The sequence below is a fragment of the Peromyscus leucopus genome, chromosome 13 (assembly GCF_004664715.2).
Source record: "Peromyscus leucopus breed LL Stock chromosome 13, UCI_PerLeu_2.1, whole genome shotgun sequence".
Classification (NCBI taxonomy): Eukaryota; Metazoa; Chordata; class Mammalia; order Rodentia; family Cricetidae; genus Peromyscus; species Peromyscus leucopus.
The window spans coordinates 29422290-29450126 of NC_051074.1; the positions used below are offsets into that span (position 1 = coordinate 29422290).

Consider the following 27837-nt stretch of genomic DNA (forward strand, 5'->3'; position numbering starts at 1 on the left):
CTCACCTGGTCTGTCACTCAGACCTCATTAGCCAATCAGAGCCTCCAGCGGACCCGCCAGTCAGATGGGAGGGTTCTTCCGGGATCCAGGCTAATGTCTTAGCTCTTCTAAGGAAGTCGGAAGTTGTTGCCTGTGCTGTGCTTTGGTTTCTGGGGAGAACACGGATCGGCTCAGCAGCGGCACCATGGTGAGCCAGGCGTTGCTTTCCACGGACAGGGAGGAGTGGCTGGCCATGGTGAGCGAGGGGCTGCTGTCCTCCTGCGGGGAGGAGTGACGGGTCTTGCTGAGTGAGGGGCCGCTGTCCGCAGACTAGGTGGAGCGACCGGCTGAGGCTCCAAAGCCGGTGGGTGTGGGTGCGAGCCAGTGGCCAGACAGAGTTCGGGAGTGTTGAAGTCTGGTCCTGCCCAGTCCAGCATGGTCCTGTGTGATCCCTGCAACTCCCTCGGCCAGGCTGACAGCCACTGAACAACTTCACTCCCTGGACTGTGTCTGCGCAGAGCATTGGGAGCAGAACTGTGCTTAGAAATATCCTTGTTGTTGACATCACTGTGAAATGCTGGTGTCTGTAGTGCATATATTGCCACAGGTGGAGAAACATCACCAAATTTGCCAGACTTGGAGAGTACTGGTCTCTCTAGCATCTTCCAGAAGTTCTGCAGTTTGAACATTTAACGTTTAGGTTGAGGATCCATCCGGAGTTAATTCTGTGGAGGTCGTAAACAGTATTTCCTGTGTGAAGTAGCACTCCACTACTAAACTGTGATATAGAAAAGTAGAATTGATGGTATAAGGATTTATCAGTTCTTATGAGACATTAAGTCACACAATGTAGAATTTAGGTAAGAGAGGGCTGCCTCCCAAATACCCCAAAGATAAGTAGTATGCTAATCATGCCTGTTAGAGATTGGTATGATAAGATGTAAATGTTTGTTCACCAGGATTAATGAGCCATTAAGCTACATTCCCATAACAAATGAGACAACCTTTATTACAACAAGCCAAAAGGCCCACCTCCCCATCCAAGGCCTCTATCATGCTGCTCAAGGGGCAATTACAGGGTCACAACCAATATTAAGTCCTGGCCTGCTGTGGTGATATATGTGTACCCTAATAAACTTACCTGAGGCTCAGAGGACAGAACCAGCCACTAGATGAGACATAGAGGTCAGGCAGTGGTGGCATACAATCCTAGCACTCGGGAGGCAGAGATCTCTCTGGATCTCTGTGAGTTCAAGGCTACACTGGGCTACATGAGATTGATCCAGTATCAGAGAGAAACAGAGCCCAGGTGTGGTGGCACACACCTTTAATCCCAGCACTCGAGATCTCATGCCTTTGCTTGGGAAGCACACATGCCTTTAATCCCAGGAAGTAATATGGCAGGGCAGAAAAAGGTATTTAAGGAGTGAGAAAACAGGACCTCACTCTCTTTAGGCTGAGAGTTTCATAGAGGTAAGAACTAGTGTTTTGATTCTCTGATCTTTCAGCTTTCACTCTAATACCCGGCTCTGGTTGTTTTTTTTTTTTTTTTTTTTTTTTTTTTTTTTTTTTTTTTTTTTTTTTTTTTAATTAAAAGACCATTTAAGTTTCAAACAGCAGTCTGCCATGAAGGCATATTAATTCCAGAACAGCTGCATCTCCAGCCTTTTTGCGAAGTGGTTTTGAGTTAATGTCTGGGATGTCGATTGAGGTGTTCTTAAACACTGTCTGGAGCCCCACAGGTCATTGCCCTTGCTATTCTTCTGACTAGCCATCCTAAATTCTTGGACTACAGGTCTGTAGCACTAAAGAGTTGTAAAATTATCAGTTTGCGTCACATAGTGGGCTGTACTTTGAGGTAACAGGAAAAGGATTTGTGTGCAGAGCATGGCTTCTCCTTTCAGACCAGAAGAGGAGGAACAGCGTACTGGGTACACTGCAGGGAGAAACAGACTAGACAATAGCTAGATCACAGACTGGAGGTTAAGGCAATGAGTTGCAGGGGTCTCCATTACAAAGGAGGACCTGATGGGGGCACTGTGAGTGACTTTCTGTGTAATTTTCCATCATGCATTAATTCCTTCCATGTGAATGAAGACAGACGGAATTGGTGGGTATACAGTATAGGGAGGATAGCTTGAACTACTAAGTATTCAGTTTCCAATTAGCAAACTCTCCTATGCAGGTATGTGCAATCCTGTTGACACAGTTAAGTCAGTTGAGAGGTTTGAGACACAGGCCATTGCTCCATGTGTCAGCTTACAGCACTCAGTGGCTAACGTTTTACACGGGACAAAGTCATACAGTCTCTTATTAATGGCATTCTCATACCAAGGAAGTGCCTACTCCGTTTCAAAGTCTATACAGCTAAGTGTTCTTCCAATTATTTTTTTGTCATTTTAAAAAGTCAATTATTGGTATCATTGTTTAAATTTCATTTTCTTTAATGCATTACTGCCCTAGCTCTTTTTGTTTCTATTTTCCAGTGTTTCCCAGTTTAAGAATTTTATTCCATTTTTTTCCTTAAGTGCTGTTTATTGATTTATATCAATTTAGAGCAGTGGTTCTCAACTTGGGGAGTCACAGCTACCTTTGGGGGATCAAATGACCCTATCACAGGACAAGTCTAAGATCATAGGAAACCACGGATATTTCTATTACAATTCATAACAGCAAAATTATAGTTGTGAAGTAGCAGTCAAAATAGTTTTCATGGTGTGTGTGTGTGTGTGTGTGTGTGTGTGTGTGTGTGTGTGACCACATCATGAGGAAATGTATTAAAGAGTCACAGCATTAGGAAGAATGAGAACCACTGGCTTAGATCAATGTTTTCTGTAGCTTAGGCTTGCCTCACACTATGTAATTGAGAATTGTGAGAACCATTGGCTTAGATCAATGTTTTCTGTAGCTCAGGCTTGCCTCACACTATGTAATTAAGAATTGCTTTGAACACCTAATCCTGCCTCTGCTGCCCAGTGCTGGAAAGATAGTACTGCAACTCCTTCCAGGCTGGGCCTTGACTGGTCTGTGGGAAGGAAAAACAGACCAGTGAATGAGTACTCTTCAACTTCTCTAGATTTTATTGTGAATTTACAAATGAAATGAGACCTGTGTAACTGACCAACTGTAAATAAAACAGGTGTAGTCACAGCACAGAAAGGGATGGGCAAGAAGGAGGGTGGAAACTTTCATGCTTTGCCAGTAGTTGACATTAGCAGTGAGTAGTGAGGTAATCAGTGTTAGATGTTCCATAAATATCCTGGCTGGCCATTGCTTGGGTCCACAGACCAGACAATCAAGAATCTGGATAAAGAACTGAACTTGTCATGAAACCAAATTACTGTAGTTACACCAGTTCAACCTAAATAGAAGAACTGGCCAAAATGTTGTCACCCTGCCTAATATGACTGTGTTTTCCAGGTTTAAGATCTACAGCCCCAGAGAATGTCATGGGCATTTGGTGTGCTCTAATACAAATCTCTAGTCTCTGGAGGACATGGCCATAAAGCCTGTTTCAACTTTTTAACATAATTTTTGGGGATTATAATTTCATCATTTCCACTCTTTCCTGCCTCCAAGCCCTCCCATAGACCCTTCATTGAATTCTAGAAATCTTTAATTTTTCTCTTTATTTTTTTCCTTGACCTAGTGGTAATTCAGTTGAGAGTTGTTCAGTTTCCATGAGTTTTTAGGCTTTCTGTAGTTTGTATTGTTGTTGAACTTTAACTTTTACCCATCATGATCTGATAACATACAGGGGGTTATTCTAATTCTTTTGTATCTGTTGAGATTTGCTTTGTGACTGAGTATGTGGTCAATTTTAGAGAAGGTTCCATGAGGTGCTAAGAAGAAGGTATATTCTTTGGTATCTGAGTGAAATGTTCTGTAGATTTCTATTAAGTCCATTTGAGTCATAATATCTGTTAGTTCTTTGTTTCTGTATTAAGTTTCTGTCTGGCAGATTTGTCCATTTGTGAGAGTAGAGTGTTGAAATTTCCCACTATTAATGTATGGGGTTTGATATGTGATTAAGTTTTAGTAATGTTTCTTTTAGAAATGTTGGGTGCCATTGTATTTGGGCATAGATGTTGAGAATTTACACTTATTCTAGATGGATTTTTCCTTTGATGAATATGAAATATCCTCCTCCATCTCTTTTGATTAATTTTAGTTTGAAGTCTATTTTGTTAGATATTAGGATAGCTACATTGGCTTGCTTCTTAGGTCCATTTGATTGAAAATCTTTTCCCAACCCTTTACTCTGAGGTAATGTCTGTCTTTGATGTTGAGGTCTGTTTCTTATATGCAGCAAAAGGATGGATCCTTTTTTCGTATCTGTTCTGTTCATCTGTGTCTTTTTATTGGCAAATTGAGTCTATTGATATTAAGAAATATTAATGCCTAGTGATTGTTAATTCTTGTTATTTTTTGGTGGTGGTGGTGGTGGTGGTGGTGGTATGTGTATTTCCTTTCTTTGGGTTTCCTGGTTTGAGATTATCTATTGTTCATGTTTTCATGGGTGCAACTAACTTTCTTGGGTTGGAGTTTTTTTTCTAATACTTTCTGTAGGGCTGGATTTGTTGATAGGTATTGTTTAACTCTTGTTTTGTCATGAAATATCTTGTTTTCTCCATCTATGGTGATTGAAAGTTTTGCTGGGTATAGTAGAAGAGATCTGCATAAACTGGGGGTGCTGAGGGTAATGGGGGAGTGGGAAAATGAGGGATCATGTTGAGCAAGTTGGGGGTGGGTAGAAAGAGATATCTTAATGTGGGGGCCATTTTGGGACTAGGGAGGAACCCGGTGCCAGGAAAACTCACAGGAATCCGCAAGGATGACCCCGGCTAAGACTCCTAGTAGTAGTGGAGAGGGTGCCTGAACTGACCTTCTCCTCCTGTAATCAAATTAGTGACTACCCTAATTGTCATCAGAGAGCATTCATCCAGTAACTGATGGAAGCAGATGCAGAGATCCATGGCCAAGCACTGGGTGGAGCTCTGGGAATCCTGTTGAAGACAGGGAGGAGGAGCCAGGGGGGTCAAGGTCATGATAGGGGAACCCACAGAGACAGCTGACCTGGGTTCATGGGAACTCACAGACTCTGAACTTACTGCTAGGGAGCCTGCGTGGTCTGGGCCCTCTCTCTGCATGTGTGTGATAGCTGCATAGCTTGGTGTATTTGTAGGGCTCCTAGCAGTGAGATCAGGACCTTTCCCTGGCACTTGAGCTGGGCTTTTTGGAACCTATTCCCCATGCTAGGTTGCCTTGTCCAGCCTTGATGCAGGGGGAGGAGCTTGGTCTTGCCTTAACTTGATGTACCATACTTTGTTGACTCCCATGGGGAGGCCTGCCTTTTTCTGAATGGAGATGGAGGAGGAGTGGATGGGGGATAGATAGGAGGTAGGAGGAGAGAACAGGAGGAGAAGAGAGAGGGGAAACTGTGGTCAGTATGTAAAATAAATAAAAACTTTTAATAAAATAAAAAGCAAAACCAAAAGGCTTCTCCCCATGTTTATTACATTCCATCACCTAGTCCTTTGAGGCATCCACAGTGATGGTGACCACATATAGGAATTATTAAAAATTTCACAGCAATTTTCAAATTTAGACCACGAAAGGAAAGGAAAATATACATTATATACTCAAATTACTCATAGGCAAATAAATGCAGGAAAATAAATCTTTTTTTTTGGTTTTTCGAGACAGGGTTTCTCTGTGTAGCTTTGCGCCTTTCCTGGAACTCACTTGGTAGCCCAGGCTGGCCTCGAACTCACAAAGATCCGCCTGGCTCTGCCTCCTGAGTACTGGGATTAAAGGCGTGCACCACCACCACCACCACCACCACCACCGCCCGGCGGAAAATAAATCTTAGGCACTAGAATATACAATTATTAAGCAAAATGGTTGAAACAGTATAGATCACAGGAAATTGTTGTGATCCCTGTGGCATATACATATTTTCCCAAATTTTTATTTTTTCAAGTTTTGGTATCCACCAAGTTGAAAACCCATTCAGAAATAAAAGGAAATGCAATCACTTTCAAATAAAATGTTGCAAATGGGGTCATAGTAGGGTTGGAGCTGTTGAACTTTGAGCTAAGCCAATCATTGTATAGCATCACCCAAACCTGATCAGTTTCAAGTAGGAGAATGTGCTTCATGGCCATGGGAGAGGTATTTCTTCTTTTATTAATGAAAAAAAACAAACAAACTAAGAGTCCAGTAATCTTCATAATTAGCTTCCATTGTTGTTTCTCAGGTTTCTGTATGTTAACATTTTGGAAAAAAACAAATGATAAATAAAGCATCAGGAAGTCTGTTGAGTCTCTGGAGCCATCCATCCCTCATCTGTGATCAATGTCTATAGACCCTGTGTTTTGGCAGAAATGGCAATGACATTATGGGGCTGAATGAACCAAGAATCTGGAATACAGTATTCCAGGCCTGAGGTGTCATCATGGAGATGGAACATTTCCTGAAGAAGTTTCTTCGGTCAGTTTGTACAGATGTATGTGCCAGAATCATGCATAGTTGGTTTGTTCCTTCTGGTGTAATAATAGTCTCTGGCGCTTGTTATCATTATTCCTCCTCAAAGGAATTATATGCTAAAATAACCAACACGATGTATGCAAAATGCCAAGTGCTTGCCTTTGTCCAGTGGAATAAGTTCCATGTGGGAAGCAAGGATAGTCAAATCTAAATATCCTACCAGTCACACCAAATAAAGAGCATTTTTTTTTTTAAACTTGGTAACTTTATGGGTATAGGCAATGGTGTCTGCTTTGAGTACAGCTGATAAATGTTGAACTCTCTCTCTATGTCCTCCCAGGCTCTCAATATCCCTAGTTGTCTCATAATCCATGGATTGTCATTGAGGCATGTTGAAAGACCAGTGGAAATGTCCTTAATGGCTTCCTAGCCATTTGTAGCAAGTCATCTTCAGGTTCATTATTATGTAGGGTACCGGAGTCAAAAACCTGTCTCTGTTCGAGGGTTGGGCTGGAGATCTTGGACATGTTTACCTGTCCTGGGAAAGGAGCTGTACACTTGGGCCCGGTGGTGGTTTAGCTGCTTATATTTTTGTAATTTAAAAAAATTTTTATTTTCCTTCTTAAGTGGACTCATAAGTACTTGTTGGCTTTTGTTTCCTTTTCATGTGTATCCTTGTTGATTACTTCTGTTTGCAAGCAGTTTGTTAGTCATTTTTCAAACTTAGTCATTTGCTAAATTACACCTCACTTTGTAATTCACTTCCACCATGTATCTGTCTTCTCCTGGAATATAACAGATACCAAAACTCCATTACTTCATAATTCTTTACAACAGGAATGAAACATACCAAAAATTAATATTTTTTTTTTAAATTCAGAATTTGATTTTTAGTATAGAACTGGCTGGAATGGATCTTGATATTGTAGACTAGGCTGGCCCAAATCCACAGAGACCCACCTGATTCTCATATAATAACTTTATTCTAGAGCTCAGTATATCTTTGAAGTTCATTATACATGTACATGTAATGTCTACTTTTTCTTTGTCTTTCTTGGGGACAGGGCCTAACTATGTGATTACCCTACTGTCTCAGTCTACTGAGTTATGGGATTAGAGGAATGATCCACAGTTTCTGAATCTATTTTTATTTTCACTGTGTTCAAACAGAAAAGAAAAGAAAGTCTTGAGAGGATCCTTACAATTTTTGAAAACTTAAACAAGAAACTTAAGAATGGTACAAATAGCATAGGAAAGAAAGCTGTGGTGTCTCTGTAGGGATCCCATGAATCACAGAACTTCCGTTTTGGAATATCGAGTCTCATCCTCCAGGAATTAAGTGTAAATAAGTATTTTTGGAGTATGTGGTGGATGCCATTTTTTTAATGTTGAGCAATGTTTGAGTTAAATATGAGTTCCTGAATTTTTGGAACTTCAATAAATTACACATTTCAACACTTAAAATTGTTTTTAGGAGGTAGGGAAACTTCATGTTTTAAAGAGTAAGTATTGCTTCTAAAGGTTTCAAGTTTCTTCATATATGATTTTTTTTTAATCCCATCCATTCTGGAAATGTGTTCTCATCTTCTAATATATTCAGTGGGTATGTTGAGCATTGGAAAATCTGTAATTCTGTCAAAATGTTAAAAGGCCTTATGGATGATACAAACTTAGCTGGTCAAGTCTAAAGAGACGCCTCACACATCAAAAGGTACTGAAAACTTTTACATAATACACTAGCATCTTGGAGAATTATTCATCACTGATCATTGGAAATAATTTAAGTTTTCTAGATATAATTTAATTATGTCTGAGTCTTTTTTAATAGATGATATTCAGTGTGGTCTTATGCTCATTGAGGTACTTTTAAAGAGTGTTTTGATTTAACAATAGAAAACTGCTGAGATACAACTGACCCTCATGTTAACATTGGTAAGTAGCATATATAGTATATTTATTGTTACAATTTTACAAAGAAGGAAATAAAATGGAAAACTATTGGTAGGGGAGTCTGAAAATTCTCTCTATGGTGCTAAGTTCTAAACTCAGAAGTGAGACAAACTGAAAACTTATTTGGTACTGTTTACTATGGGATAAATTAGTTTCAAACTTGGCTTTGATACTCATAATACTTTCATTAAACTTTCCTCAGTGGTAAGTTTTTACCTATGTCAAATTTAGGACAGTGGACATTATAGTATGGTATACACGTATAGTTCTAGACCAAGTTGTTACATGCTAGTGTTTGCTATTTAAAGAGATGTTTCAACCCTTGCCCTTCTTATGATAAAGCTTCTTTATTACATTTTAACAAAAATTGTTGAAAATTTGGTACAGAATTTAATATACTAATAATTATATTTCAATAATTTGATTGACTAGTAAGTATTTTTGGTCTAGTGAAAACAGAAATATTTTTCTTTCTTTAAAAAAATCATGCTTTAAAACAACACAGAATTATATTCATTAAATCTTCACATTTGAGTTAAAAAAATCACAGTAAATATTTTGTCATCAACAGAGTGAGGCTGAAATATAAGTAGTCTGATTTTTTTGTTTTGGTTTCTGTTGACACGGTTTTATTGTAGTAGCTTTACCGAGTATCCCCTTGCCTCAATGTCCCTACTTTGTAGCATGAATCTTAAAAGTTCTTATTAATAAAATCAAACCCGGGGGCAGTTAGTGGGGTGAACACTGGAAGATCAGAGAGACAGAATAAGCCACAGCTACCTCACCTCGCCGGATCCTCAGCTGGTCCTGTTTCCTCAGACTGGAAGCCTCTGAGTCCTCATCCAGAATAGGTCTCAGCTGAATTGCTGCTCAAAAGCCTGAATGCTTAACCAGCCAAATGCTTAACAAGGCCAAATGCTTCTAGTTTCTGGTCTTCACGCCTTATATACCTTTCTGCTTTCTATCATCACTCCCTGGGATTAAAGGCTCGCTTTCTGGGATTAAAGGTGTGATGAGTCACCATGCCTGTCTGTATCCTGGAACACATGGATTTCTGCCTCTGGAATGCTAAGATTAAAGGCGTGTGCTACCACTGCCTATCCTTTATGTTTAATATTGTGGCTGCTCTGGCTCTGACCCCACATACGTTTATTAACATGCACAATATTTGGGGGAATACAATACCACATTTCCTCTCTTTTTGTCTAAAATTTAAAAAAGCTTATAACTAATACAAGAAAAATTATATCCAGTAAGTATATACAATATACACAGTCAAGATTACATTAACTATGTCTAGTCCATTAACATTTGATAGATTCAGATAAAACCTCCATTTTATATATTAACAATGTCCAGTCCAGTAACATCTGATAAACTCAGACCAAAAAATTTTCATTACTTATCTAATTTAAAACAAGTAGTTCCTTTTTAAAAGTAGATTCCATAATCTCCCTTTTTTATCTTATCATATCCATATTCTCTTTTTTCTTTTCATAATACATTCAGTACTCTACCTTTTGTCATTTTTATATCTTCCCCCTTTTCTTCAGTGTAGATTCAGTGATCTACCTATTTATCCTATTATTTCTTTATCTTTTTTTCTCAGAGTAGATTCAATGATCTATCTCATATCTTATTTTATCAGGCGTGGTGACTCATCATGCCTTTAATCCCAGAAATCGGAGTCTTTAAACCCAAGGAGTGGTGGTAGAAAGCAGAAAGGTATATAGGGTGTGAAGACCAGAAACTAGAAGCATTTGGCTGGTTAAGCTTTTAGGTTTTGAACAGCACAGTTCAGCTGAGAACCATTCGAATATGAGGACACAGAGGCTTCCAGTCTGAGGAAACAAGATCAGCTGAGAAGTTGGCCAGGTGAGGTTAGCTGTGGCTTGTTTTGTCTCTCTGATCTACCAGCATTGACCCCAATAACTGGCCTCGGGTTTGATTTTATTAATAAGAACTTTTAAGATTCATGCTATACTACTTCTTTCCTTTTTTAACAATTGCAGTTTCATATTTGTGTGTAGGGGGCATGTGTAGAGGTCAGAAGTTATTTCTCCCTCCTATCATGTGGTGCCTGGGAATCAAACTCAGGACAGTCTTGGCAGCAAGCACCTCTACCCTCTGAGCTTTCTCCCCAGCTGCTCAGTAATGCTTTTATTTTTTCATCTTTTTGAAACAGTGGCCCATGCTGGCCTTGAATTTTGATCCCATTCTGCCCATAGCTTTGAAGTACAGGAACCATATCCACAATCTGCATTCTTAGTGCCTTAATGTTTCAATTCTGGTACTTTTTCTTAATTTAGAAAACACATAGGCACACACATGGTCTAAGCATGTGTGCTTGTCAGTTTTGATATTTGAACAATTATAACAAGTCATTTGTTTTATAGGTTTTTGTCAAGTCATTATTTTTACAATTCTGCTTTATTTTTAGAGAATTTGCCAGTGAGTGATTTTATTGAATTTCTATTTTGTAATACAAACATTTGGATGGTCTACTTTGACTGTTTAAGACAATCTGAAACTAATTTCTATTTAACTAGGTTAAAAAAGTATTAGCGTAATGTACTTAAGGGCTTCTGCTCTATAAGTCACAGGAAAGTTATGATTGTTGTATTTGCCTAAAACCTAACTCTTCTTGTGTGTGTATGCAATGTGATGCTTGGGTAGAATATCATTTGACTGATGCCAGAGTGAGGATGACACTAAGCTGGTACCTTTGAGAAACTACAACAAGTGGTGTGACACTAATTCTCAATCATGACAGGCCTGATATTTCTAGTTTATATAGCCAGTCTCCTTTAAGGGTTTCTGTTGCAACTGCTGTTTGCAAAGTCCCTTTTCACTCTCATCTGCTCACGTAGCCACCTTTGAAATCATTTTATTGCTTGTCCTGGTCTACTGGTAAAATCATTCAACATCTTTAGTTCACTACTGTTGAAATTATCAAACTAGAATCTTCACTGTACATAAACCTTTATTTCTGCCCTTGGATTGTACTTCAGGTCAAATGCTTACTAGTACCTAGAAGAGATGGTTTTCATCTCATTGCCACCTCCTATAGTGATTCTGTAAGAGCCCCTTGGGTACCCCCCCCCCTTTTTTTGCTACATAGTTATTTCCCATACAGGAACCAGAGTGATCTACTTAAAGTGTTGTGCAGCTCATGCCACTCTGAGATTAAAGAATTTTTCAGTGACTTGAAATTCTTAGGCCTGCTCTTACTATCCTGAATGTAATTTTGTTATTGTTTTGTTATCGAGCCCAAGTTGGCCATTGATTCATGGCAGTTTCTTCCCAGCTTCTGAGTACTCCTCTGAATAGTTAAAAGTTAGTGTCGATTCAAAGAGCTGGATTTACTGCTTCTTATAGAGTTAGAAAGGAAAGTGGTTGAGCTAATGAGAGCTATATAGCAGAGGCTTCAGAGACTGAGTGCATTTTTTTCACATCCATTGTGCCATTCACACATTTGTGTCTGTGGGGTTGATATGGGGGATTTAAAAACAAAATCTCAACAAGTGTGGAGTGCTGTGGGATGGTCTTTCTGTATGCTGTGAATATGTGTTGCTATGACTGATTAATAAAGAAGCTGCTGTGGCCTATGGCAAGTCAGGTTATAGCTAGGTGGGAAATCCAAGAGAGAGACAGGAAGAAGAAAGGCAGAGGCGGGAGAGACACAAGCCTACTGCCCAAGGAACAACATGCCAGCAGACTGGTAACGCCACAGCCATGTGGCAAAACATAGATGAATAGAAATGGCTCAATTTGAGATGATAGAGCTAGCTAGCAAGAAACTTAAGCCATTGGCCATACAGTTTGTAATTAATATAAGCCCCTGAGTGATCGTTTTATAAACAGCTACGTGACCATGGGGCTGGGTGGGACTGGAGAAACTTTGGCTACAGTGGAGTGAGTAATGATAATCAAATTTGGCTGCTTGTCAGGTTTGCAAGAGCTTGCTACAGCTTACTCAACAACATCTGAGTTAGTCTGAATCATAGCAGGTAGGAGATGGAACCTAGAAAATGGAATTTTAAATAAAACTGGTTTAATGTAGGTATTTGTAATCTGCAGCTCGACAGAGTTTCAAAGAAGGAGGAACTCTCAATTTGGCATCATGTGGAATCTTCATACTAGAGGGATGATTTGCTAGTATATGTACTCTGTATTTTTTAAAGTTTATGGAATTCCCTGTCACCTGCCTATACCAATGGATGGTAATCTCATTTGTATCCATCTTAAATTGCCAACTTTGTCCTGTGGCAAAGACATCTTTCTGATGTCTGGCACTAGAGAAGTTTCTAACTGGTGTTAGCAACTGCATAGACCAGTGGATATAGTGAATTTGAGTAATTGACTATGTGTGCGCGCGCGCGCGAGCGTGCGCGCGCACACACACACACACACACACACACACACAAAAGGGGGACCCATATTTTTTTCTGTAATATTTCCATTTATCCATAGTGTACTGAATTCAGCTCAATTATTAACTTTTTTACCAACTAAGACACTTTACAGTTCAGAATAGGGTCATAGAAATGGCAGGAACTCACTCACCATAACTTTCCCTTTACATTCTTTTTCCTTTTACATCTTAAGGTAGATCTTACGATTTACATTGGACATTTTTTTGGTGTAGAGTGTTCACCTAAATGCAACTTCATCCAGAAATTTAAGTTCCTGAAGGTTGTGTCTGAGAAGGGAGGAGGACAACAGTGGCCCAGGGACTTAGGGCAGGGATCCATCACTACTGGAGTGCGGGGTCCTTCTTTCCATACCCACACCCTTGGCACATACAGCAGAGCAGCCTGGTTTGGCTTTGGTGGCCGTAAGACACAGCTTTCCACTGCCTGGCGGGAATGAGTTATTTGTTTCTCTAGGGAACTTTGAGTGACAGCTCACGTGACGCAGCTTTTGTATGGTTAAGCTATACAAGTGGTGGCAGAGCTGGGTGGATTCACCACACAGGTGTTCTTGTTTGAGTCTCCAGTCCCTGGAAGCAATCTGCTACATGAACACTTACTTTTTTTTAATTATTTTTTTTTTCATTTATTGAACATCCCAACGCAGTTTCCTCTCCCTCCTCTTCTTCCTTTCCCTCCCTCTGCCTCCCCTCCTCCCATCTGTTCCTCCTCAGTTTCTATTAAGAAAGGGTCAGACCTCCAATGGGTGTCAACAAAGCATGGCATATCAAGTTGAGGTAGGACTGTGCTCCTCCCTTTGTATTAGGGCTTGGTGAGGTGACCAGTATGGGGAATAGGTTCCCAAAAGCCAGCTCATACATTAGGGACAGGCTCTGATTCTACTGCTAGGAGTCCCACAAATAGACCATGCTACACAACTATCACACACACACACACACACACACATCCTATGCAGGCTCCTTAGTTGTTGGTCCAGAGATGTGAGCTCCTATGAGCCCAGGTTAGTTGTTTCTGTGGGTTCTCTTGTGATGACCTTTACACACGCACTTCTCCCCCTACCCCAGCTCATACAGTCCTTCCTCCTTCTCTTCAACAGGATTCCTGGAGCTCAGCCCAGTGCTTGGCCATGGATCTCTGCATCCGCTTCCATCAGTTACTGGATAAAGGCTCTCTGATGACAATTAGGGTAGTCACCAATCTGATTACAGGAGATGGCCAGTTCAGGTACCCTCTCCATTATGGCTAGGAGTCCTAGCTGGGGTCATCCTTGTGGATTCCTGTGAGTTTCCCTGGCACCAGGTTTCTCCCTAACCCTAAATGCCACCCCCCCATATCAAGACATCTGTTTTATTACCCCCTTCTCCTTCCTGCTCACCAATCTGCCCAGCCTGATCCCTCATGTTCCCACCTCCTCCTTCCCCCAGTTTACCTAAGAGATCTCTTCTATTTTCCCTTCTCAGGGAAATCCATGCATCCCCCTTTGTGCCTTCCTTGTTACCTAGCCTCTCTGGGTCTGTGAGTTGTAGCCAGGTTATTCTTTACTTTACAGATAATATCCACTAATAAGTGAGCACATACCATGTTTGTCTTTTTGAGTCTGAGTTACCTCACTCAGGATGATTTTTTTCTAGTTCCATCCATTTTCCTGCAAATTTCATGATGTCATTGTTTTTCTCTGCTGAGTAAAACTCAGTTGTGTAAAAGTATCACATTTTCTTTATCCATTCTTCAGTTGAAGGGCATCTAGGCTATTTCTAGGTTCTGGCTCTTACAAATAATGCTGCTATGAACATAGTTGAGCATGTGTCCTTGTGGTATAATTGAGCATTCCTTGGGTATATGTCCAAGAGTGTTATAGCTGGGTCTTGAGGAAGATTGATTCCTAGTTTTCTGAGAAACTGCCATACTGACTTCCAAAGTAGCTGTACAAGTTTGCATTCCCACCAACAGTGGAGGAGTGTTCCCCTTGCTCCACATCCTCTCCAATATTAGCTGTCTTCAGTGTTTTTGATCTTAGCCATTCTGACAGGTGTAAGATATCTCAGAGTCGTTTTGATTTACATTTCCCTGATAACTAAGAGTGTTGAGCAATTCCTTAAATATCCTTCAGTCATTTGAGATTAATCTGTTGAGAATTCTCTGTTTAGCTCTGTAGCCCATTTTTTTTTTTTAATTGGATTGTTAGGTATTCTGATGTCAGGTTTCTTGAATTCTTTATATATTCTGGAGATCAGCCCTCTGTCAGATACGGGGTTGATGAAGATCTTTTCCCATACTGTAGGCTGTCGTTTTGTCTTATTGACTGTATTTTGCTCTACAAAAGCTTCTCTGTTTCAAGAGGTCCCATTTATTAATTGTTGCTCTCAGTGTCTGTGCTACTGGTGTTGCTGGAGGGCTTCTCTCCAGGTTCTCCAAGCCCCGCAGTCCCACAATCCACTTATAAAATAATCACTCAGACGCTTATATCACTTATAAACTGTATGGCCATGGCAGGCTTCTTGCTAACCGTTCTTATAGCTTAAATTAATCCATTTCCATAAATCTATACCTTGCCATGTGGCTGGTGGCTTACCGGCGTCTTCACATGCTGCTTGTCCTGGCGGTGGCTGCAGTGTCTCTGCCTCAGCCTTCTGCTTCCCAGTATTCTCCTCTCTCCTTGTCCCACCTACTTCCTGCCTGGCCACTGGCCAATCAGTGTTTTATTTATTGACCAATCAGAGCAACAGATTTGACATACAGACCATCCCACAGCATACTGGTGTTATATTTAGGAAGTGGTCTCCTGTGCCAGTGCATTCAAGACTACTTCTTATTTTCTTTTCTATCAGGCTCAGTGTAACTGGATTTATGTTGAGGTCTTTGATCGACTTGGACTTGAGTTTTATGCATGGTGACAGATATGGATCTATTTGCAATCTTTGGACACCATGGACTTTGTTTATAATGTTTGTGGGGAGAGTGCAGGTGCTCAGCAGATACCCTGGTGAGCAAGGGGCCACTGTCTCCAGACAGGGAGGAGCAGCTGGCTGAGCCATTAGAGCTGGTTTGGTTGGTCCTCCCTGGGGCTGGGTGGGAGCCAGCAGCCAGAGGCAGAGTCCTGTGTGGTTCTGCATGCCCTGCATCATTCTTGCAACTCCCTGGGCCAGGATGGCACCCTCTGAATAACTTTATTCCTGGGTTTGCATCTGTGCAGAGCATTGGGAAGGGACTGTGCTTAGAAATCGACCTTGTTCTTGAGCTCACTTGTGAAACTGAGGCACCTGTAGTGCTTATATTGTAGCTGTGGAAGGCAGACTTGCCAAACTTGGAGAGTCTTGGTCTCTAAAGTATCTTCCAGAAGTTCTTCACTTTTGACTTTTAACATTTAGGTTTAGGATCTCTCTGGAGTTAATTTTGTTCAGCTTGTAAACAGTATCTCCTGTGTAGAGTAGCACTCCACTGCTAAACTATGCTTTAGAGGAGTAGACTTGTTGGTAATAAAACTGATAGTATAAGGATTTTCCAATCTGTAGGAGACATTAAGTCACATAAAGTAGAATTTAGCAGAGAGGGTTGCCTCCCAAATACCCCAAAGATAAAAAAGTATTAGGCTAACCAGACCTATTAGAAATTAGGATGCTAGGATATAAATATTTGTCCACCAGGATCAATCAGCCATTAAGCTACATTCCCATAACAGAGAAAACCTTGATTTACAATCAGCCAAAAGCCCCCTCCCCATCAGAGAACATGCCTCTAACATGCTGCTCCAGGGACCATTGTAGGGTCACAACCACCATTAAGTCCTGTGTGTCATAAAAGTATTCTTGAACAGCTATATTCCCTAGCCTTTTTGAAAAGTGGTTTTGAGTCAAAGTCTCTGATGTTGATTGAGGTGGACTTCAAGTTTGTCTGTAGCCTTACAGGGCATTGCCCTTGCTATCCTTCTGACCAACCACCCTAAATTCTTGGATTACAGGTCTGCAGCACCACAGAGTTCTAAAACTATCAGTTTCAGTCACATTGTGGACTTTCCATTGTAGAACAGGAAAAGGATTTGTGTGTGTAGCATGGCTTCTCCCTTTAGACCAGAAGAGGAGGAACGGTGTACTGTCTACACTGCTTGGGGAAGTAGAGTAGACAATAGCTAAATCATAGACTGAAGGTTAAGGCAGTGAGCTGCATGGGTCTCCATCATAAAGAAGGCTCTGATGGGGCATGGTAAGTGGTTTTCTGTGTAATTTCCCAGCATGTATTAGTTCCTTCCATGTGTATGAAGACAGACATGATTGGTGGGTAACATTTTACATGGGACTAAGTCATACAATATCTTATTAATAGCATTCTCTCTACCAGGAAAGGGCCTGGTCTTTCTTAAAGTCAGTATAGGTAAGTGTTCTTCCAATTACTTTTATCTATTTAATAAGTCAATTATTGTTATCACTTTTTAAATTTTGTTTTCTTTAAATGTGTTCCTACTCTAATCTCTATTTGTTTTCCAACATTTCCTAGTCATTAAGAATTTCATTCCATTTTTTCTTAAGTGCTCTTTGTTTCTTTGCTTTCTTTCTTTTCTCTCTCTCTCTGTCTGTCTTTCTTTCTGTCTTTCTTTCTGTCTTTCTTTCTTTCTTTCTTTCTTTCTTTCTTTCTTTCTTTCTTTCTTTCTTTCTTTCTTTCTTTCTTTCTTTCTTTCCTTCCCTCCCTCCCTCCCTCCCTCTCCCTCTCCCTCTCCCTCTCTCTTTCTCTCTTTCTTTCTTTCGTCTATATCAGTTTAGAGCAGTGTTTCTTATCCTGTGGTTTATAACTCCTTGGGTCAAAGACTCTAACACAAAGGTTGCCTAAGGCCATTAGCAAACACAGAAGTTTATATTATAATTCATTACAGTGTGAGATTACGGTTATGAAATAGCAGTAGAAATAATTTAGAATAATTATAGTTGCTAGTCACCTCAGGATTACAAACTGTATTAAAAGGTTGCAGCATTAGGAAGGTTGAGAATGACTAGCTTAGAGCAATGTTTCTTGTACCTCAAGCTTGCTCATAGAATGTATTTGAGAATTGCCTTGAACAACTAACTAATCCTGACCTTGCTGCCCAGTGCTGGGAAGACAGTCCTGACACTCCTTCCAGGCTTGTTTCATTTCCAGGATTCCTGCAGTTTGTGTTTACTTTACTGCTTCTATTTCCATTTTCAGGTCTTGAACAGTTTTAATAGTTTCCTTTTAACTGTTTTTTTTCCCCCCTTGGCTTTATTTTGGGAGTTTATTGGTGTTCCCCAACTGTTTGTGTTTTCCTGACTCTCTTTGAGGGATTTATTGATTTCCTCCAATTGTTTGTGTTTTCTGGAATTAAGGAATTTATTCATTTTCTATTTAAATATCTCTGTTATCTCCATAGAGTTGGTTTTAAGGTCTTTTGCTTCTGTTTCAGCTATGTTGGCATAGGCAGTAGCTACTGTGATAGTATAGTTGGGCTCTGGTTGTGACATATTTCCTTGTCTGTTATGGATTATGTTCCTATGCTGGTTTCTAGGCATCTGGGTTTGGGTGATTATAAGTCTAGGTGCTGATTTCTGGCTTCATCTTTGTTGGACGGGAGTTTTGTTCCTGGGTTTTTGTTTGCTGTCTGGAGTTTCAGAGTGTGTGTTGGCTAAGTGTTGCCTTTTTTACTAGCCCTCTTGGCTGGTTTGGTCAGGGGAGAATGCTTGCTGGTGTTGGAGGCTAGGGGAATGGGAGGCCAGTGGGGATTATCCTAGGGATCCACAGGAGGTTTGGAGGCGAGGGGAATCTGCCTCTGGTACTCTGTTCCAGCTCTAGGGCAACTGTGCAAATCAGGTTTGGGGTAATAGATAATGTAGTAGACTGGAGAGCCTACCTGGTCTTCTCACAGATGGGGTAAGTAGTTGAGCAGGGGTTGTCTGCCTGAGTTGGGGGCTGGGATACAGAGATGAGGCAAGAAGGCAAGGGCATGTGGGGATGGTCTGTAGAATCTACAGGAGACATAGACAGGGGGAGAGGAAGCTCCAGCTGGCGTTCTGTTACAGCCTTAGGGGCAACCCAAAGTATTGGGTCTTGGGTAACAGAGAGTGGGAAGGTCTATGGGCAGCCTACGTGGTCCCCTACCCAACATCTTAACACTGATTCGTCAGATTCCCAGGGATCATTTATTTACTTACTTATTTAGGTTTTTGTTGTTAATCTGTGAAAGACTTATAGTTTATTGGATCAAAAGTACTATGTGGGTTGGGCATGTCACTCAACTAGTATTCTTCTTTGGATAGACCTGAGTTCATATACCAACACCTAAGTAGGGAGGCTCATAAATACCTGCTACTCCAGATCCAGGGGATCTGACACCCTCTTCTTTGTTACGTCACCTGTACACATGTGGAAAACATCCCTTCACATACACACACACATTCACATAAAATGGGAATAAACTTGTTTTCAAAAGTTCTTGTGACTTAAAAGGCAACTAGAGCAAAGCAAGTTGCTTTAGGTGCATAATACAAACCATACAGTGTTTATTTAGAAATCTGTTACCTTGCATTTGGTTTGAAAACATTTTCAGTTCCTCACTCTGATGCAGACTTACACCCAATCTTCAATCATAGGAAACAAAATGATTTCTAAGTTATCCTAACAGACATTATTTTCTTTATCAAAAGAGAATGAGATGTTTTTAGTAGTCAAAATTATTTTCTATAGTGCAGAAACATCAGAAGGCTTCAAGTGAATCTATCCAATTTTGGTGGAACAGCCCTCCTCACCCAGCCCATTTTCTATTATTGCAAAGGAGGGCACTGAAGTGCACAGGGTGACTGGTGGTCGGTGATTTTTCTTTTTATTTTGAATTTGGCTAGAATCTTGGAGTTCTTGTTTAAGGGATCACGTTAAATTTGTAGGTCTGTCTTTGTGTCCCTTTTTAATCAGTGGTGCCATCTATGTTGCTGATTTTATTAGTTGTAATGTAACTATATTGATGTTTCTCTAGAAAATGATAGGCCTTTACCTATTTTTGTATTCTGAAAAATTGCTATATTATGTTTTCAGTTCCTTGAGTTTTTGTTGGGTTGGGGAGAAACAATTTTAGTTTTCTCTTCTTGATCTTAGAGGCTTGCCTCTCCTCATTTCTTGGCATATCTTTGTTTTCCAGTTGTTACCATCATCAATATTTGTATTTTTGCTATTTAAATTATTGATGTGGCTAGTATATTAGTTTTAGGTTTTTAAAACTTTCTTATATATTATTGTCTCTGTGTCCTAGTTAGCTCCATCTGTCAACATGTCATACCCTGTAGTCATCTGATAGACTATCAATTGAGGATGTACCCCCATCAAAATGGCTGATTGCTATGTCTTTGAGAGGTTGTGTTGATTGATGATGGATATGTGAAGTCCCTTCCACTGAGCAATATCCCTAAGAAAGTAGGCCTGGGCTGGATAAGAGAACTACCACAGGGCTGGAGAGATGGCTCAGCAGTTAAGAGCACTGGCTGTTCTTCCAGAGGTCCTGAGTTCAATTCCCAGCACCCACATGGTGGCTCACAACCATCTGTAATGAGATCTGGTGCCCTCTTCTGGCCTGCACGTATGCATGTAGGCAGAACTCTGTATACATAATAAATAAATAAATCTTAAAAAAAGAGAGAGAGAGCCATCACAGCTTGATACAATGGCCAAGTAAGAGAGAAATCCAGGAAACAAAGTTTCCCCGTTCTTTTTGCCTTCAGTTGCTAACTTGAGTTTCTGTCCTAAGCTCCCACAATTTGTGATCTGACAGAATCAGCCAAATAAACCCATTCACTACCTGATATGCTTTTGGTTAGAGAATTTAATCATAGCACCAGAGAAGCAAGTTGGAACAAAAATAGTGCACAAAAAGTGATTCTGTTGCTGGGCAGAACCTGAGAATGTTATCTTTTAGAGGGATGTGGAAGATATCAGAACATTGGATGGGGAAAGCCATAGAATACTGTATGCAGAGCTCAATTAGCTGCTCTTGTAGGACCTGGAAGATGAGTGTTGAGAGTAATGACAGACAGTAGTGGTCCAGGTCATAGAATTTCAGTGGGAAACAGACTCTATGGTAAATTAAGCTAGAGGTCATTTGTGTGATATTTTGGCCCCAAACCTCTCTTATGTCCATGGCCTGAGAAATTGAGGAAGGCAGAATTAAAAAATAATGGACTGAACTGGGTGGCATACAACTTTAATCCCAGCATTCAGGAGGCAAAAGCAGGGGGATCTTTGTGAGTTTGAGGCCAGTCTGATCTACAAAGCAAGTTCCAGGACAGCCAGAGCCATTACACAGAAAAACCCTGTCTTGAAAACCAAAAAGAAAAAAAAAAGAATGGGCTGATTTCTTATATGGAATATTGAATCTCTTAGATGGCTATTACTGATGACTCATTCAGGACTACGGGGGGTGGGGGTGGGGAGCAACAAGAAGAAATAAATGAAAATCTGTGAGTTGTAGGGAAAAACAGTAGTAGGTAGTTTCAGATGGCAGCCAAGTGCTGAAACAGAGGCAGGAAATTTCAGGGAGATTATCACCATTAAAGAGATGACCCTGCTCTATGTTGGAAGTCTAGCAAGGTGGCTTAAGGTAAGAATCCATCCTTCTATGCCCTCAATTAATGGCAGGATTAGGCAATGTGTTTCCTAGTCCCAGGAAGCAACTTCATACAAAACCTGCTGCAACTCTGGTCCAGGCATGACAGGGTCCATCACAACTTAGAAGCCAAATTTGGAGGAATCATCAATGTTGTACTGATTCTGGAAACAAAAAAGATGCAAAATTTCAGGTCATGAATCCTAGTCTGTGGTTTCAGTTCAGCACTGTTGTAGACATCTGTGTTTGGCAAAGTCAGAGTCCCAGTGAGGAGATTGTGAGAGTTCATTGCATGATGCTGTTAAGATGAGCCTGGGCTATATTTTGAGACCAAAAAATGTTGAGCTAGCCAAGCTATGAAACATCTGCCATGGAGAGCTGCGTATATGGAGTGGAAATAACCAAAGAGAGAGATGTGTGAGAAGTTGCAGGGATAGGGCTATCTAAGCCTTCTATAACTGAATCCCCATGTGTCTGAGACAGGGCTATAGGATTTGATGGTTGTCCTGCTGGATTTCAGTCTTGCCTTAGCCCAATCATCTTTCATTATGTACCCATTCTTCTCTTTTGAAATGGGAATGGGTATTTTGTGCTGTTGTATATTGGAAAGATAGGACTTGTTTTCTGATTTTACAAGCTGTCACAGTCGAGAGCTTATCTTGAGTGTCATAAGAGACTTTGGATATTTGGACAGCATAGGGGCTGTTGTAGACTTTGAGGATCATTGAAGTGACTAAACACATTTCTTTCATGGATGACCATGAGCCTATAGTGACTTGGGTCAAGATCTATTTGATTGAATGAAAAACCTCCCAAATAGATGATGTATTTGAGCATGTGTCTCTCTTTGGTGGGTATAGGATGAATCTTAAAAGTTCTTATTGATAAAATCAAACCCGAGGCCAGTTATTAGGGTGAATACTGGAAGGTCAGAGAGACAGAACAAGCCACAGCTATTTCACCTCACCAGTTCCTCAGCTGGTCCTGTTTCCTCAGACTAGAAGCTCAGACTGGAAGCTTCTGTGTCCTCATATCCGAATGACTCTCAGCTGAACTGTGCTGCTTCAAAGCCTGAAAGCTTAACCAGCCGAATGCTTAACCAGCCACATGCTTAACCAGCCAAATGCTTCTAGTTTCTCGTCCTCACGCCTTATATATCTTTCTGCTTTCTACTACCACTCCCTGGGATTAAAGGCTGGCTTTCTGGGATTAAAGGCGTGTGTCACCATGCTTGGCTGTTTCCAATGTGGCCTTGAACTCACAGAGATCCAGAGGGATTTCTACCTCTGGAATGCTAGGATTAAAGGTGTGTGCTATCACTGCCTAACTAGTGGCTTTTCTGTTCTCTGACCCCAGATAAGTTTATTAAGGTACACGATATTTTGGGGAACACAATATCACCACATTTCCTCTCTTTTTGTCTAAAATTAAAGAAAGCTTATAACTAATACAAGAAAAACTATCCAATAAGTATATACAATATATACAGCCAAAAATTACATTAATGATGTCTAGTCCATTAACATTTGACAGATTCAGATAAAAACTCCATTATATATATTAACAATGTCCAGTCCAGTAACATCTGATAAACTCAGACCAAAAAATTTTCATTACTTATCTTATTTAAAACAAGTAGTTCCTTAAAAGTAGATTCCATAAGGTGGGTCTCTTTGGGTTATTATAGAACCTTTAGTAGGAGTAACCTTTCTGAATGAAATTCCTCATTGGGGATGGGAGAAGGGTGTCTATAGCCTCAACCCATTTCCTGTTCTTTGTGTTTACTGTGTTGTAGTTGAAACTGATCAGCTAGCTTCCTTCTTGTGTTGTCATAACTTCACCACCATTATAGACTCTATCCCTAAATCACATAAGATATGGTAGAAGAAAATACATAATGTTGCTAGCCTGCTGGTTTGTTTGTTTTTTTTCCGACATTGTTTGTCTATGTAGCCTTGGCTATCCTGAAAGTAGCTCTGTAGACCAGGCTGGCCTCAAACTCAGACTTCACCTGACTTTAGCTCCCAAGTGCTGGGATTAAAGGTGAGCCAACATTCCAGGGTTTTGTTTTGTTCTTATATTATTGGGTGATGGGCCTAAAATGTAGGTTCTTGTATATGTGGAGTATGTGCTGATGTGTTGAGCTTTACCAGCATTGTGAGTTTTGAAATTTCGCAGAGAATATCATTCTCTTTCCCAGAATGGCATGTATTCATGGTGCTAATACTGACTGAGCATTCTGAGTCATTGGATTGCAGGTGTGTGACATTTCTTCTTGCCTATTCCGTTTGTTTTGAATTTTTTCTTAAATGAAAATGCGTCTTTTGTCTGTATGCATGGATTTGTACCCCATGGGTGCCTGATCTCACAGTAGTCAAATGATGGTCTCAGAACCCCTGAGCTTGGAATAATGGATAGTTGTGATCCCCCCATGTAAGTACTGGCAATTGAGGCCACCTATATACAAGAGCAGCAAGAGCTCTTTACTGCTGAGTCATTTCTCCTGCCATATGTTGATTATTTGTGATCAGTATTTACATTGCTCATGTTTTCATCTGTCCATTTTTACCTATTCAAACATGCAGTACCTTTTAGGAAAATCTTATTAATGTTACAGTTTAGGTAGGCACTTCAGGTTTCTGGAAGATGAATTATAGAACTGAAGTGAATGCATAACTCTTGGTAGGAATTTCAGTAAAAAAAAATCCTCTGAGTTCTTTTATCTTTTTTTGTTTGTTTGATTTTTTGCAGGGGAGACAGATTCTTAATATGTACTTCTGGTTGTGTGGAACTGATTGCATAAATGAGGCTAGCATTCAACTCAGAGGCAGACATACCTCTGCTTTCTGAGTTCTAGGATTAGAGGCATTAGCAAGTACACCTAGCTTGCCCTTCTTTTTTGTTGTTGTAGTTAGTAATTGTTCATAGCATTTCTTTGATGTGTACTCAGTACTGTTGATCTGTTTGCTTGTCTCTCCATGTCTGTTAATAGGCATTTCTCAGGTGCAGAAATAACAGGGGTGACCCTCCTATTCAGTTTCCTTCTAAAGTGACTTGGTATTACATTAGAACTTCTGTGTCATGGAATAGTGTGGGAAGCATGAGAATTATATGACTGTATTTTCAAAAAAGTATACATTTACAATGTTGTCAGTATCACTTTCTTTTGTATACACTTATGGGATATTATAGAATGCAGTGACCTATGATGATGTGCATGTTGACTTCAGTCGGGAAGAGTGGGCTTTGCTGGATCTTTCCCAGAAGAGTCTCTACAAAGATGTGATGCTGGAGACCTATTGGAACCTCACTGCTATAGGTAATACAGTGAATTTTCCTTCACATTTTATAATAAATAGGTGACTTTTTCTTGGTTATTGATGCTTTTCTGTAATTACAATTGAAACCGAGAAAGAATGATGTGAATAAATGAGGTATGCTGCTAAGGTTCACTGAAGATAATTTTTGCACAAATTAAATTAAATTAAAAGTTAAATTTTGCACAATTTCCAATAATACACATTTTTTGGTACTGTATTTTAGGGTACAAATGGGAAGATCATAATATTGAAGAACATTGTAAAAGTTCTAGAAGACATGGAAGGTAATTTTCATGTGCAAGCTAATACAAATATGCCTCTGAGGAAATTTTAATGTATCTGAAAGTTTTAAAGAAAGCAACCCTGTAAATATACACAGCTTAAAGTGCATTGATGATTATTAATTTTTCACAAAATCATATACCTCAATATGAAGTAGGTGAATTGTGTTGCAAGGATTTACTTTAAGAAGACAAGGAAACAATGCCTTAACAAATATTACCATTTGAATTATAATCTCATGAGAACAATGCTGTAGAATTGCCAATCTTTTTAGTTTCATACCACTCATATTACAAAAGGTTTGCACATTGAATAGGTGATAAGTATATGTCCAAAATCTTCTAATAAGCAAATAGTCCACAGTGAAGCTTGTGTTACTCATATATTTTTTGTAGTTTAAGTTCAGTGAGAGGAGGGTTAGTTAGAGTTAAGAGCCAATGGGGGATTGTTGTGGAGAAACCTTAATCCCTATACCGTATGTCTATGAGGAACAGAAAGTCAAACTGTGTGAATGCAATGTGGAAAACTTTTATTTGTTATTCTCCCTTTAATAAGTATATCATATGTCACTCTGGATATAAGCCATAAGAACATAGGGATATCAAAAGAAGCCATATACCCCTCTCCCTCTCAGAACAATTAGAAAATATGTAGCAGTCCCTACTTTGAAAAGACTTGTTGAATGTGATTCAAGTAATTGCTTTTCAAGCTTCATTGGAAATACATCAACAAACTCACACTGCAGAAAAGCCCTATGAGTACCAGGAATGTGTAAATACTTCTGCTTGTCCTGGTTCAGTTTGCAAATGTAGTATGACTCACATTATAGGAAGATTTGTGAATGCATTATGTGTGGTAAAGGTCTGAGTTTTTCCAGTTCTCTTCAAATGTGTGAAAAATCTCATATAGAAAAAAGGTGCTATAAATGTAAACCATGTAATAAAGGATCTTACCATCACATGCATATTCAAAGATGCAAAACAACCCTTAATGAAGGGAAACAACATGAGTGTAAACAAAGTGATAAAACCTTCAGATGTGATTCTTCTTTACAATTAAACCAAATTGTAAAATTAATTCATACAGATATATTCAAAAGAGTAATGAATGTGGTATAGCTTTTACATGTGCCAATTATCATTGCAGGCATGAAAGAAGTCATACTGGAGAGAAACCTTCTGAATACATTCAAAGTGTTAAAGTCTATGAATATCATAATCATCTTCAAAGACATGAAAGAATCCATACCGGAGAGAAACTCTATGCATGTAATCAGTATGGTAAAGTCTTTTTACAGGACAGTAGTCTCCAAACACATAAAAGAACACATGCTGGAGAGAAACCCTATGGATGTAATCAATGTGGTAAAGTTTTTGGACGTCACAATCATCTTCTAACACATACAAGAATACATACTGGAGAGAAGCCCTATGAATGTAACCAATGTGGTAAAGCCTTTTCACGACAGAGTAATCTTCTAACCCATAAAAGAACACATACTGGAGAAAAACCCCATGAATGTAATCAATGTGGTAAAGTCTTTTCACAACACAGATATCTCCAAATACATAAAAGAATACATACTGGAGAGAAACCCTATGAATGTAATCAATGTGGTAAAGCCTTTTCACGACAGAGTAATCTTCTAACCCATAAAAGAATACATACTGGAGAGAAACCCTATGAATGTAGTCAATGTGGTAAAACCTTTGCATTTAGTAGTAGTCTCCAAAAACATAAAAGCACACATACTGGGGAGAAACCCTATGAATGTAATCAATGTGGGAAAGCTTTTTCACAAAAGTGCCATCTCCAAATTCATAAAAGAACTCATACTGGAGAGAAACCCTATGAATGTAATCAATGTGGGAAAGCCTTTGCATGTCATGGTCATCTTCTAACGCATAAAAGAACACATACTGGAGAGAAACCTTATGAATGTAATCAGTGTGGTAAAGCCTTTGCATGTGACAGTAGTCTCCGAGTACATAAAAGATCACATACTGGAGAGAAACCCTATGAATGTAATCAGTGTGGTAAAGCCTTTGCACGTTACAGTCATCTCTTAATGCATAAAAGAACACATACCGGAGAGAAACCCTATGAGTGCAATCAGTGTGGTAAAGCCTTTGCGCGTTATAGTCAAGTTCTAATGCATAAAAGAACACATACTGGAGAGAAACCCTACGAATGTAATCAATGTAGTAAAGCCTTTGCACATCACAGTCATCTTCTAAGGCATAAAAAAACACATACAGGAGAGAAACCCTATGATTGTAATCAATGTCAGAAAGTCTTTACATGTAACAGTAGACTCCAAATACACAAAAAAACTTATACTGGAGGGAACCATGTGAATGTAATCAATCTGCTAAAGCCTTTGGACATAACTGCGGTCTTTGAAATCATGAGAAAAAAATCAAACTGCAGAGAAACCCTATGAATGAGGTCATTGTGGTAGGGTTTTGCACTTCATGGTAGTCTTTAAACAAGAGTAAAGTTTTACTCTAAAGCATTCTTTTAAATGCAATCATTCTGTTAAAGCCTGTACTTATCACAATAGTCTTTGAGGATGTAGAAAAACTCATACCGAAGGGAGTCTGGCTATAAAGGATTTGGTAATATCTTTACCCAACACATTTACATTATACAGAGTATTCTGGAGAAAAAAAAATCTGACAATGTCAACAATCTATTCAAGCACTATATTGCCTCCATTTTGTTTGTACCTGCAAACTCATATGGACGAAGCCCTACACATTTAAATAATAAAGTAACTCTTTAAATTTCA

The 27837-nt window shown here is 39.6% G+C and overlaps 1 protein-coding gene across 2 annotated transcripts; it reads left to right on the top strand.

Annotated features, from left to right (window-relative positions):
* The first annotated feature begins 83 nt into the window (after positions 1–83).
* Positions 84–27837, top strand: LOC114696426 (zinc finger protein 431-like). Of its 2 annotated transcripts, XM_028874097.2 has the most exons (4): positions 85–235; positions 24637–24763; positions 24988–25048; positions 26193–27837. In XM_028874097.2, exons 1-4 carry the CDS (start codon positions 185–187, stop codon positions 27487–27489), a joined length of 1536 nt encoding a protein of 511 aa, XP_028729930.2. In that variant the 5' UTR covers positions 85–184; the 3' UTR covers positions 27490–27837. The 2 variants fall into 2 exon arrangements, with proteins under 2 accessions (XP_037066095.1, XP_028729930.2); XM_037210200.1 differs by lacking the exon at positions 24988–25048 and having other exon boundaries at positions 84–235; positions 26193–26543.

Bases quoted from the DNA above. Each gene is read 5' to 3' on its own strand.
- LOC114696426 (XM_028874097.2), top strand. From the start codon at position 185: ATGGTGAGCCAGGCGTTGCTTTCCACGGACAGGGAGGAGTGGCTGGCC. The intron at 236-24,636 runs GTGAGCGAGGGG...GGGATATTATAG, and splicing joins GGGAGGAGTGGCTGGCCATG to AATGCAGTGACCTATGATGA. The intron at 24,764-24,987 runs GTAATACAGTGA...ACTGTATTTTAG, and splicing joins TTGGAACCTCACTGCTATAG to GGTACAAATGGGAAGATCAT.